The sequence below is a fragment of the Molothrus ater genome, chromosome 8 (genome assembly GCF_012460135.2).
Source record: "Molothrus ater isolate BHLD 08-10-18 breed brown headed cowbird chromosome 8, BPBGC_Mater_1.1, whole genome shotgun sequence".
Taxonomy (NCBI): Eukaryota; Metazoa; Chordata; class Aves; order Passeriformes; family Icteridae; genus Molothrus; species Molothrus ater.
The window spans coordinates 4778289-4791046 of NC_050485.2; the positions used below are offsets into that span (position 1 = coordinate 4778289).

Below are 12758 nucleotides of genomic sequence, written 5' to 3' on the forward strand. Positions count from 1 at the left end.
GGGAAAATATGTTTATTGTGTGGCTATTCCTGCTGCCCCAGGGTCCCATTGGCCTCCTTGGCCCCAGGACACCCTGCTGGCCTGGGCACAGCTCGGTGTCCCCCAGGGTCCTTCCCCACAGAGCTGCTCCCCCAGCCTGTGCTGGTGCCTCGGGCTGTTCCTCCACAATCATTGATGAACAATTTAAATAATCCTGGGATCAGCACTGAGCCCTGGGGACACCTGCAGTGACAGCCACCAACCACACCCTGTGCCACTGACCACGACCCCTGTGATCAGCCAGTTCTCAATCACCTCACTGCCTCCTCATCCTCATTTGTTTTTGCATTGTCAGAACTGAAACCCTCTGGTTTTTATTCATTCTTGTTGCTCTCTCAATTTTGAATCCTTCACCTGTGACAATGGCTTCATTCCACCACACAATGTCCTTGAAAAACTCCAAAGCAAACCAATCCCCAACCCACAAAGAAAAGAAAAGCACTTTTACAAACAAGAAAAGGAAAAATAATAAAAAACTGCTGGTAATAAGAAGAGAAGGATACAGCACAAAATATGCAGAGGTTTTACAGGTTCCCATGATACAGAAATTCTCATTATTCATGTTTAAGAATGCAATACTCACTTAAGAGCAACTGTTTCTGTTATCAAACCCTTTTACCACAACAGCTCCTTCCAAATGCTAAATCCTAATAATTTGAACTGCAAGGATTTTGCTTTTTCCAGTACTGGGAATCATCTGGATTGTGAGGGGATGCTTGTGTGTACAACAAGAAGCAAAACCAACTCAGCCCTCACAGACACCCCATGGCTTCCTGCAGCTACAGGGGAAATGTTAAGAAAGCAGTCAAAGGAATCTGAGAATGGGGAAAAGAGAAAAATCTTGGTCTGTTTGAAGTGGTGGGAAGAAATCAAGGCCACTTAGACTATTCCTCCTTGGAAATACTTGAATGGATGCAATGATTATTGTTCTGACTCCCTGAGGGGTTGGAGTCAGGGGGGGATCGGGTTCTTCTCCCAGAAAACAACGACAGGACAGAAGGAAACAACTTCCAAGCTGTTCCAGGGGAGGTTCAGATTGGATATTAGGAAAGGTTTCTTCACCCAAAGGGTGGCCAGATATTGGGAGGGGCTGCCCAGGGCAGAGGAGGCGTTACAATCCCTGGAAGAAGTGTGGATGAAGGCCTCAGAAGATGTGTGGATGTGGCACATGGGGACACAGTTTAGCGGTGCGACGTTAATGGTTTCACTCAGGGATCGCAGAGGTCACTTCCAATTATATGATTCCATGAATTCATGGATTCACCTCTGGCTTTCTCTGCCAAAGGAGTCCCAGGACATCCTCACAATGCAAGGAGCCTTTTGGCTGCAGCAGAGGCCAATAACTTGCTCCATCCCCACCTAAGGGTACAGATGAAGTTATTCCTCCTGCACTGAAAGCCCCGCTCTGCAATCTGTGCCTCGACATAGTTCAGGGCAGGTTAATACAAACTATTTGTAACTTGTCATTCCAAGGGCTGAGAGCCCAAAGAACAGCCCAGTGTGCATCCCTCTCCTGCAGCCACAGGGAGCAGGGGGCTCTGGCTGTGCTCATTCCATTGGATATCTCACAAATGATGGACGACACCATCAGACATCCATAGCTGCTTAACACAATTCCATTACCCAGGAAAAATTACAGTGCTTGCAGTGAAGAGCTGGGCTGGGAGAAATGACAAATGTGAGCAGAGCAGTGGGAGCCCCAGGGGGCTGGAGAACTCAGTAATAACACAAATAAAGTCCTCAGGGTTGGAGGGGCTGGATCTGTGACGGTGACATGAGCTTGGCCCCAGCACTGCCTCTGCTTCCCTCTAGTTCAATTTTGTGTTCTTATGCTGGGGGCTGTGGGGCATCTGCACTTGGTTGAGCTCCTATTTGGGCTCTCAAACCCTGTATTAAAGTAATTACTCAAAGCCCGGCCTGTAAATAAAGGGAAAGCTCAGGAACTACTCAGAGGAAACACACCCAGTTCCTGCAGCAGGAGCAGAAGATGCTGAGGGGGAGGGAAAGGGTGGCCTGTTCTTGTTCTCACTTGGTTTCAGGACTCTGCACCCTGCTCCTGCTGCTCTGACTCTTGGATCAGCCTTCTGAGGTGTCTTGAGGATCCTTCCCATCTCAAACAGGGACAGCACAGGGCTCTGCCTCCACCTTCCCCCTTCACCCCTGTGAATTCCAGTATCTGGGAAGTTCATCTTCAAGCTAAATTTAAACCATCCAGACACCTCTCATGACCAATGCTCAAAATATCTGCCACCTGACATAAAGCCTGCTAATGACATCTGCCCAACACATTGAGATATGAAATCTGGCTTTTCCACAAGTCCTCCTCCGTTCTCTCAAGTGCCACTCAAAATTCCCCTGTCCTACCTCTCACTCCAGCACCATCTTCATCTCAAGCATTTAAATAATATTTGATTATGTCCCCTGATCTGTTGCAAAACTCAGCCTGTCACTGAGTATGAAAAAAAATTTGATTTATTTTCTTTCTCACTTAAAGTACCCCCTGCTTGACCTCCCTCCCAGGCCCTGTTCTGCCATCAGCCAAACACCTTTTACTCCAAAATTGTTACTTCTGGCTCCAGCCTGGTATTCCAGCCTCTCCAAAGCATCCACATGCTCCCATTTTGTTGCTCGTGTGTGGGAAGAGTTTCCAAGAGATCATGAACTGATTTTTTGATCCTATTAATCCCCTCCTTAAATCCCCTATTCCTTCCTTTGAATGTGTACAAGCTGCTGGTACTGAGGCCACTGAGCTGAACTGCAATTTTCCCTGACATTAATTAATACAATCAACCACACAATCAAACAGGCAACAGCTTTTCTCTGAACACAATCCTACATGAAAACCTTTAAAAAAACCCCTAAAACCCACTCAAACCAACCCAAACCATTCTTTCAAAAATTCAGTGTGCTGGAAAAAGGTTTATTTTATGAAAAAAAACCAACATTTGAGCAACTTGCTCTGTAGAAGTCCTACAGAAGCAGCTCAGGGAATGCTGGAAAAGCTGTTTCCTGTCAATGACGTGGAATGTGCTGGGGAAAAGCACGGATTAGTCAGGAACAGGTGACCTGCACCTCACACTGAGACATTTTGAAGACAGAGAGGCATCATAGAAGCCTTCTGGCATTGTCACCAGAGCTACTAATGGGAGACATTTACTGTCCTAAAAGAATTGTGAGCTCAGTAGAGACTGACAAACAGAATTACTCAAAACCAAGTGGTAATTCAAGCACCTGCAGATACAGAACAGGCTGAACCCTTATGACTGGCAAATGCTTTTCACAGACCCATTTAAACTGAATATCTGTGAGCTGTGCTTTTGGTCCTGCTACAATTTTTGCTCCTTCACTAAAATCTGAGCAATTAAGGTCTCTTTTCTCCCACAGTTCACAGAAACTCAAGCAACTGCTCCAAAGGACAGAATGACTGACAGAGCTGCACCTGAGCTCTCATCTCCTCCAGGACACAGGCAAATGAAGATGGGGATGTATTTTAATCACAGATAAAACATTTTCCATCAGTGGATCATTCCCAAACAGACTCCAGCACCCCTGGGGAGGTCCTTGAAACCCTGAGGTGAGGCTGTAGCTCACTGCAACTCATGGTGCAAGACACTAAATCAGGCTGCTCCTTTGCAGAGCTGGATTTTCCAGCAGCAGAATCTGGAATCCAGGGTGTACTGTGCCACACCAGCACTCAACACACCCCAGTGGGTCTTAAAATCACAATTTAGCGGCTGAAAAGTGATCGTGTCACTTTTGCAAAAAACTGTAGCCATGATATTTTCTGAAAAATTCTTTCCTTAGGATTTTTTCTCCTGAGAAACAGAGAGGCCTCAGGAACAAAATGTAAACAATGGTTACCTGCCGCTGTGGAATGCAACAGGGGCATCTGGGATTGGTCTTATGAGGTTGTTTTAATTCATGGCCAATCACAGTCCAGCTGTCCAGACTGTCTTAGTCAGTCACAAGCCTTTCTTATCATTCTTTTTCTATTCTTAGCTGGCCTTCTGATGAAATCCTTTCTTCTATTCTTTTAGTATAGTTTTAATATAATATATATCATAAAATAATAAATCAAGCCTTCTGAAACATGGAGTTAACATTCTCATCTCTTCCCTCATCCTAAAACCCCTGTGAACACCACCACAGCAAACAATTCCATGAGGGGTTTATTTCAGATTAGAGATTAGTTTTAGAGATTCTAGAGGACAAAACGTTGGTATTTGTGTCTGGTGTTCTTTGGTTTCATAAATTCAGGATTTAACTATGGAACTGCACATGGGGAGAACAATTACAGCTGTTACAAAGTGTGAACAGAATAAGACTGGTATAAGTGAAGTGCAGGAGAGCAGAGAGTGCTGGTGTTTCACCTGCATGGTGGTGGAATATTCGGGGAGAGGACACTGCTGGCTGAGGAGTGACCCCTTTACCTTGACTCTGACAGTGACAGTGGCCAGCCCAGGTGGCATGGTGCCCTTGCTGTCAAAGGCTTCCACGAGGAAGGTGAAGGTTGCCTCTGTGTCAGAGAAGGACTCATAATCCAAGGATTTCCGGAGCGACAGCTCTCCCGTGTGCTTGTTCAGGGCAAAATGCTGCCGGGCTTCCTCAGTGCGGATCCGATAGTTCACATCTGCTCCCAGGTCCACGTCCTTGGCCTGCAGGGAACAGAGGGCATCACACAAAATCCATCCCTGTGGAAACCCAGGGCACCGGGAATATTTCTCTGTCTGATCTGGGGTGCCCTGACCTCCAGGGGAGCACTGACTTTGACATGGAGAAAGTTTCCCAGACTTCAAGAACCTGTAGGAAAGGTGTTCTGTGCTGCTCTTGTGAGCCAGCAAAGGCTTCCTGATGATAAGGAAAGTCCTGTATCTCTCCTGAGGAAGACTCCAAGGTTGTCACCATGGCTATGTGATGAAGGAGGGAAAGTTAAAAGATATGGACTCTAGCTGGCTCACAGAGTGATGTGGCTCCTTGATCACCCACTGAGAACTTTGTTTCTTTCTTATAACCAATGGGCAGTGAATGTATATGTTATGTGAATGTAAATATCTTGAAAAAGTACAAAAGCAACATGTTGCTGTAATAAATCTCTCTTGAACCCTTCTGATGGAGTTGTGGTACTTTGTGCTGTGTCATGCTCTATAATGACATGAACCCACAAAAGTGTGCAATAGATTATAGAGAGCAGTGTAGGTGTATCACTGGGTGAGAAATTGAGGTTTTGGGATTTTTAGTGTGCTGTGGATGGAAGCAAGATGGAGGGCACAGGGTGTCACCCTGGGTTCCTTCTTCATGCTGCTTCTTCCTCCTTCTCCATGGGTTTGGGTGGCATTTTGTAATTGGGCAGAAAAGTCCCCATTGCAGCTCTGTGGGATCAGTTAGTGGGTTAAAAGGGAAAATAATCCAGGTGTCAGCTCTTAATTGGATAGTTTAGTTTTAAAAGACCTTGTATCAAGAGATTGTTGCCATTTTGTGCCTTCTAATGAAAAGCTGCTGAACTCACAGTAGTGAGGCTGTTTTACTGATAAGAAATAATAAACATCTGAGTCTGAACATGAATTACTGTCTCAAGTGCCTTCAATGGAGACCCAGAGAAACTGAAGAACAGTACCCTGGCAACTGGGAACCCCACACATCCTCACAAAATATCCCTCTGAAATTTAAAGGGCAAACTTTTGAGGACATCTTGAGTTTCCCTGTGTTGTTGTAATTGTATTCCATGTGAACAGACACAAGGAATGAAGAATTCTCTGAAGGTTCAAGCTGTGGGAAATGAACACAGTGTTCTGGGAAAATGGCAGTAGAAACTGAAGCTGGTTTTAGCTCTCCTCCCTGGGCACCTGCTATTGGCCACGGCCAGGATCACAAAATCCCAGGATGGTTCGGGTTGAAAGGGACCTCAAAGCCCATCCAGTGCCACCCCTGCCATGGCAGGGACACCTTCCACTGTCCCAGGCTGCTCCAAGCCCTGTCCAACCTGGCCTTGGGCACTGCCAGGGATCCAGGGGCAGCCACAGCTGCTCTGGGTACCCTGTACCTGCCCACCCTCCCAGGGAAAAATTACTTCCTAACATCTAATTTATATTTCTCCTCTCTTAGCGTAAAACTCTTCCCCTTGGCTTTTAGCTGTCTGCCTGTGTAGATGGTGGCAGTGTACGTTTTGCTGTTTCATTGTTTTTATTAATTACTATTATTTCCTAAATAACCTTATATTTAAAGGGTTTTTTTGGTACCTAGCTAAAGGCCAAGCATTTTTCAGAATCATAGAATCCCAGCAGGGTTTGGGTTGAAAGGGACATCAAAGCCCATCCAGTGCCACCCCTGCCATGGGCAGGGACACCTTCCACTATCTGAGGTTGCTCCAAGCTCCATCCAAGCTGGCTTTGGACATTTCCAGGGATCCAGGGGCAGCCACAGCTTCTCTGGGCAAAAGAACATACCCCCACGCTCCAGTTCACAATCTTTTACTGCAGCCTCACTGCCGAGCTAAACAAGAACCCTGAATATCACAGAACAACCACGCTCCACCTTCACTCACCACCTCCTCACCTCCAGCTGCAGGAAGACAGTTCCTGGTGGGAGATTCTCTGGCACACAGACAGTGTAGGAGGCGTTGGTGAACACGGGGCTGTTGTCATCAATATCCAGCACCTTGATGGACAGGGTGAGCGTGGAGCGCCGCGGGTCCACGGCGCCATCGGTCGCCTCCACCACGAGCTCGTAGTGATCCCTCAGCTCCCTGTTCAGCTTCACTGCCGTGTAAATGCTGCCGTTGGAGGTGATCCTGAACAGGTTGTTGAAGTTGGCCAGACTGTAGTGGACCTGCCCGTTAACCCCAGCATCTGCATCTGTAGCCTGAAGAGACAGCAGGAAAACCATGGGTTAATGCACAAATGGCAAACCTCTGAGGGAGACGCCCACAGGAGAGAAACCAGGTGAGGCAGGGAAGGATTCTGCCAAATCTGTGGTGTCCAGGAGGGCCTGTCTGGGGCAGCCTGCCTCTGTCTGAGCTTTGACTGAAGATAAAAGGTCCCAGAGAAACAAATGGCTGCATTCCCAGCGACAGAAGCCAGGCTAACCTGATCCCTTGAGGAGAAAAGGCACATTTAGCTGCTCAGCCTCGTGATTTTTGATAGGACAAGAGGACACAGCCTGAAGTTGTGCCAGGGGAGGCTCAGCTTGGACAGCAGCAGCAATTTCTACATGCAAAGGGTGCTCAGGCCTTGGCAGGGGCTGCCCAGGGAGCTTTGCAGTGCCCAGCCCTGCAGGTGTCCCAGCAAGGGCTGGAGGTGGCACTCAGGGCTCTGGGCTGGGGACAGGCACAGGCTGGACTCAATCCTGGAAGTTTTCCTATCCTAAATAATTCTGGGATTCTATCTTATGATTCTCTGAACTTCAACAGAGGATGAATTTCATGCTTGTGAAGCCAAGCCCTCAGATAATTTTAAGGCTGAAGGATTTTCAGGACTGGGTGGTGTCTGAGAGGAATTTTTATTTAACACTGAAGCAGTGTTTCATTGCTGCCCAAATCCTTATGGAATATGAATTTAGATGAAGGATGGATGCAGACAGACAGAAGGGACACGTGAGTTAGAAATTTTCTTTCCACTTAACACATTTGTCACACTCAGTGATATTTTCATTGCTACTCTCTGAAGAACTACTTAAATTTCTGTTTTGCTCCTCTTCCTGTTCTTCAAACCCAAACATTATCACATTTCATCCTTATTCTTCTGTGCTCACAACAGGCCGATGATTGCCACAGAAAACCACCTCGATTTCTTTAGTTGGCATCTTTGTTCTCACACACTGAAGCAAGCCTCAGATTTCAGTGTCAGCCAAATAATTCTTGTTATCACATAATTATAGGGATGGACAAAATTAATAGGTTTCATAGAGCTCTCAGCATGAAATGCTGACCTGTTATTTTGCATCCTCTTAATTAAATTAGGGTGTGATGAACAAGGTTATGTAAATTATACAAAGGGCACTCTGCCCTACTCTATTCTCATTTATTTGCCTTTATGAATGACATCTGTGAAGATCATAAGAGATTTTCACATTTTGTTTTCAGAACAGTTGCCTGGAATGCTTAATTCTGGTGACGGTGTTCATTGTAAGGCTTGGTAATGAAACCATTTATCTTGCTAGAAATCAATTAAAAGTTAATTAAAATTGCTAATAAGGAAAACAATCACTGTGTTTCTTCCCTGCATCGTGCCCATGTGCTAAGGAGGGTTTGCTACAACTTCATTCTGACTGGTCCATTGGTATATAGCATCCTTCTAATCCACATCTGCCAGCTGGATTTGCTTAATTTTCAATCAATTCCATTTCCTCTGTAGAAATAACAGATCTAAAAAAACCCAACCAAACAAACAAACCAAAAAGCCCCAGAGGAATCTCCAAGAGTAATCTGAAATACGCCTATAATTGGAAACAGTGACAAAAAATTCTCATGAGGCAACAGTTTTGCATCAGGTTAGTTTGGAAGCATGTTTTAGAATAGATAAACTTCTTGTTTAGGAAAGGAAATTAAAATTACTTTCAAATACATGGCAGGCTTTGCAACTGGGTTCCATAAAACATGACTGTGAATGCTGTGAACTCATTTGTGGACATCCTTAGGCAGAAACACCTTGGCCATGTTCTGCAGGACTGATTTGGCTCACAGAATTCCAGAATGATTGAGGCTGGAAAATCCCTGCCAGCCCATGGAGTGCCAGCTGTGCCCAGTGCCCACCTTGTGCCCAGCCCAGAGCACTGAGTGCCACCTCCAGCCCTTGCTGGGACACCTGCAGGGCTGGGCACTGCAAAGCTCCCTGGGCAGCCCCTGCCAAGGCCTGAGCACCCTTTGCATGCAGAAATGGATAATTCAATACAATCCAATTATCTAACTGGGATTATACCACTAAAACACTGGTGAAGAATTAACATTTTTATCACTCTAAACTTGAAAGGAGATTATGTTCTCTCTATGGATAAGAAAGAAAAAGAGTTTAATCTGTTTCCTAAAAGAATCCTGTCTCAAGGGTGCACAGCTGTTCCCACATGGAAATAATTTCCCAGAGCCTGTCAGAGCCTGTGGGAAGCAGCTCCTTAGACAAGGACTTGGTGTTGGTGAGGACACTCTCTGTCCCTCTTTTAGTCATCACTTTGTACCAAAATGGACAACTTTAACCCCAATTTCATCCCCAGATCTGTCACCAACAGGTACAAGAATTGCCAGGAAGTGAGGAGATGTGGAAAATGGGGAGCTTTCAGGAAGTTTTGCTTCAAAAAACCAGCCCTGGTTGAATTTATCCAGACCCTGACAACATGAACCAGTAACATCCCAATAAATTTAATCCCATTTGGTCATTACCAACACTGGGCTGAATTCTCTAAGTGAACAGGTACAGAAGTGGGGGGAAGCCAGGAAACAGTTCATTCCCATATCACCTGAACCCTAAAGAAAGTCCCAAAGCCAAGGAGAAAATAGGAGGACTACAAAGAGGCAAGAACAGATTCCTGTGCTCACTAAAGGCTTTCCACCACAACTCATCCCCAGTGATCTGCACAAAAATATGGTGAGAGACCTGAAGTTTTGGTAGGTAAAGGGCCACCAGATGACAGCAGACCCTAAAAGGAGCTGCAGATGTATTCACAGGCAGAAGACTGCACAGCCTTACAGAGGTTGCTCCTACCTGACACGAGGCAGCAGAAGCAGCAGCTGTGATTGCTGGAGGCAACACAATCCTCAAAGGCCACTGGGGACACAGGCACCACAGAAACTGAGACCAAAAATCCCAAACCAGAATAAAAAACCCCCAAACAACAGGAGAGAACTAACAAAAAGAGATAAATTACAAAAGCAATAGAAGAGATTCCAAGACAGGGCCATTAGTGTCATTGCATCTCAAATGCTGGCCCATTTCTACCTTGTCCATCTCACTGAACCATAGAATCCCAGACTGATTTGAGTTGGAAGGACCTTAAATCCCATCCAGTGCCACCCCCTGCCATGGCAGGGACACCTTCCACTGTCCCAGGCTGCTCCAGCCTGGCCTTGGGCACTGCCAGGGATCCAGGGGCAGCCCCAGCTGCTCTGGGCACCCTGTGCCAGGGCCTGCCCACCCTGCCAGGGAACAATTCCTCATTCCCAATATCCCACCCAGCCCTGCCCTCTGTCAATCTGAACCCATTCCCTGTGCCCTGTCCCTCCAGTCCCTGTTGCAGGGTCCCTCTCCAGCTCCCCTGTGTCCCTTCAGGCCCTGGAAGGAGCTCTGAGGTCTCCACACACCCTTCCCTTCTCCAGGCTGAGCATTCCCAGCTCTCCCAGCCTGGCTCCACAGGGAAGCTGCTCCAGCCCCCTCAGCAACTCCATGGCCTCCTCTGGACCTGCTCCAACAGCTCCATGCCCTCCTTATGCTGGAGGCACCAGCGCTGTGCACAGAATTGCAGGTGAGGCCTCACCTGAGGAGAAGAGAGGGGGAGCATCCCCTCCCTCCACACTGTGGGATCAGCCCGGGACACTTCTCCTGCTGTTTATCCAGAATCAGGAAAAATGTGTCCATGCAAAGAGACAGAGCAAGTACTGCTGATATTCTGGTGACTGCTCAGATCTCCAGGAGGACTCTTATTTCCATCTCTAATTCATGAAGTACTGCATGACAAAACAAACATGGAAACCTAGGAGTATGAATGGCTCACTACTTTATTTTCCAGAAAATCCATCCCACATTTATTAGAGATGCCAGCACCTACAAGGTGACAGACTTTACCTGATGTGGTAAATTCAGATTTGTATTACCAGCTCTGCTTCCACATCACCAGCAAACCCTCAGGAATATAAACCAACAGTGTTCCAGAGTAACAAATCCTCTCCCTCCATCTCAAACAGCAGGAAAACACAGTCCTGGGAGATGGGAATGACTAAGACACCTCTGAAGGACCATTAACTCTGAAATATAATGACAAGGGCTTGAATGTCAACAATATTCATTATATCATTATCATCCTTTGCAAAAAAAACCCTCCTATTGTACCCTCAACTCTTGCTTATGATGGTGACAGGATTTAGGCAGGTTAATTGAGGATTTGTGCCTGAAATTTTGGAGCTGGAAAACAGCAAAACAAGGTTACTACTCCAAAGGTGACTACTCCAAATCAGAGACAAGCATGGTGGGTATCTGTAGGAATGAGCTTTTTGTTGACAGAGTGACAAAACTAACTTTTGTCTTTTTAAAAAGGAAATAAGCTCAGAAGTTTATTCTTTGATTAGGTGAAAAAGGCATTTCATAGGCTTGGGGAACTTCACTTCAAATTTAAGAACAGCTAATTGGACAGGAGCCAAAAAGTTCTCATTGAGCAATTCACTATTTCTGGTATCCCCCTTTCCTGAAGGCTGCAACATTTCTTAGGGACCACTCTGCCACAAAACCAGCTTCCTTCAGTTGAAATTTCCCTTCTTCAGGGGCCAAAGTTCCCCACAATCCCTACCCAAGCCAATCAAACTCCTGATTTTGGACAGCTCCCCCGGTATTCCACAGCTCAAGGCAGGAATTGTGCTGGAGGATCCAAGTGATGCTGTTGGTGAGAATTATAGTTCTCGTGGCAGATAACATGATTCTTTTATACTAGGGGTTTAATAGGTTTATTATTGAGGGTTTAATGGGTTTATTACTCTGGGTTGGAAGTATTCCCAAGCCCCTCATTTGTGTTAAACAGCAAATCAAGTGTGGGTGGGAGTGTTAGATTGGATTTTGGACTTGTTTTGCAGGGAGATTACAGTTTGTGCCCACAGGACAAAATTAACATCTCCCAGATGCAGTCAGAGGCCACAGATATCTGAAATGTGCCTGACCTCTTTGTCATAAACCAAATATCTGTGAGTATTTTAAGGAGGGAACATCAGTCATCCATAAAAGGTTGGACTTTCCTTCTTTCCTAAAGTTCAGAAAGGCTTTTCCTCTCTTTTGCTGCTTCTTGCCAGCTTTTACACAGCCTTTCACTTTTTAAATTTTCTTAGATGGATGAAGCAGCTCTTTTGGGAGGAAAGGCTGGGCAAAACTGGGATTATTCAGCCTGGGTAGGAGAAGCTCTGGGGTGACCAAATTGTGGCCTTGCAGTGCTGAAGGAGCTGCAGGAAACATGGAGAGGGACTGGGGACAAGGGCCTGGAGTGCCAGGACCCAGGGAATGGCTCCCAGTGCCAGAGGGCAGGGCTGGATGGGATATTGGGAATGAGGAATTGTTCCCTGGCAGGGTGGGCAGGCCCTGGCACAGGGTGCCCAGAGCAGCTGGGGCTGCCCCTGCATCCCTGGCAGTGCCCAAGGCCAGGCTGGAGACCCCTGGGACAGTGGAAGGTGTCCCTGCCTTGGCTGGGGTGGGAATGGATGGGCTTTAATGTCCCTTCCCACGCAAACCAATCTTTGATTTTGGCTGTCTTGCTATTTCAAGGCAAATTCTGCTTCTTTGTGACCCAAGTGCACACATATCCTTTGGAAAAACCCTGCAGGTTTTGTGGATATCTCCAGGAACTTCATCATCCTACTGAATTCCCAGGTCATGGCAGCTTATCCTTCACTCCACTCAGAGTAGGATAAAGGAAAAACCCTGTAAATTTTCAAATACTGGCATAATTTTCAAACACTGTCCTATTTTTAGGCATTCCACAAGCCAGAAGAACCCTGGGTGATTACTTCCATGGTCTCTGCCAATTCCAGAGCACCTGGA

The 12758-nt window shown here is 46.4% G+C and overlaps 1 protein-coding gene across 7 annotated transcripts in view; it reads right to left on the reverse strand.

The window, feature by feature from the left end:
* PCDH15 (protocadherin related 15) overlaps nucleotides 1–12758 on the reverse strand; it is a 639096-nt gene that overhangs the window by 89818 nt on the left and 536520 nt on the right. For all 7 annotated transcript variants that reach the window (XM_054515533.1, XM_036385480.2, XM_054515534.1 and 4 more), the window contains 2 exons: nucleotides 6592–6897; nucleotides 4470–4694 (listed from right to left, as the gene is read on the reverse strand). In XM_054515533.1, coding sequence (XP_054371508.1) covers nucleotides 4470–4694; nucleotides 6592–6897 — 531 coding nt within the window. The remainder of the gene's footprint in view (nucleotides 1–4469; nucleotides 4695–6591; nucleotides 6898–12758) is intronic.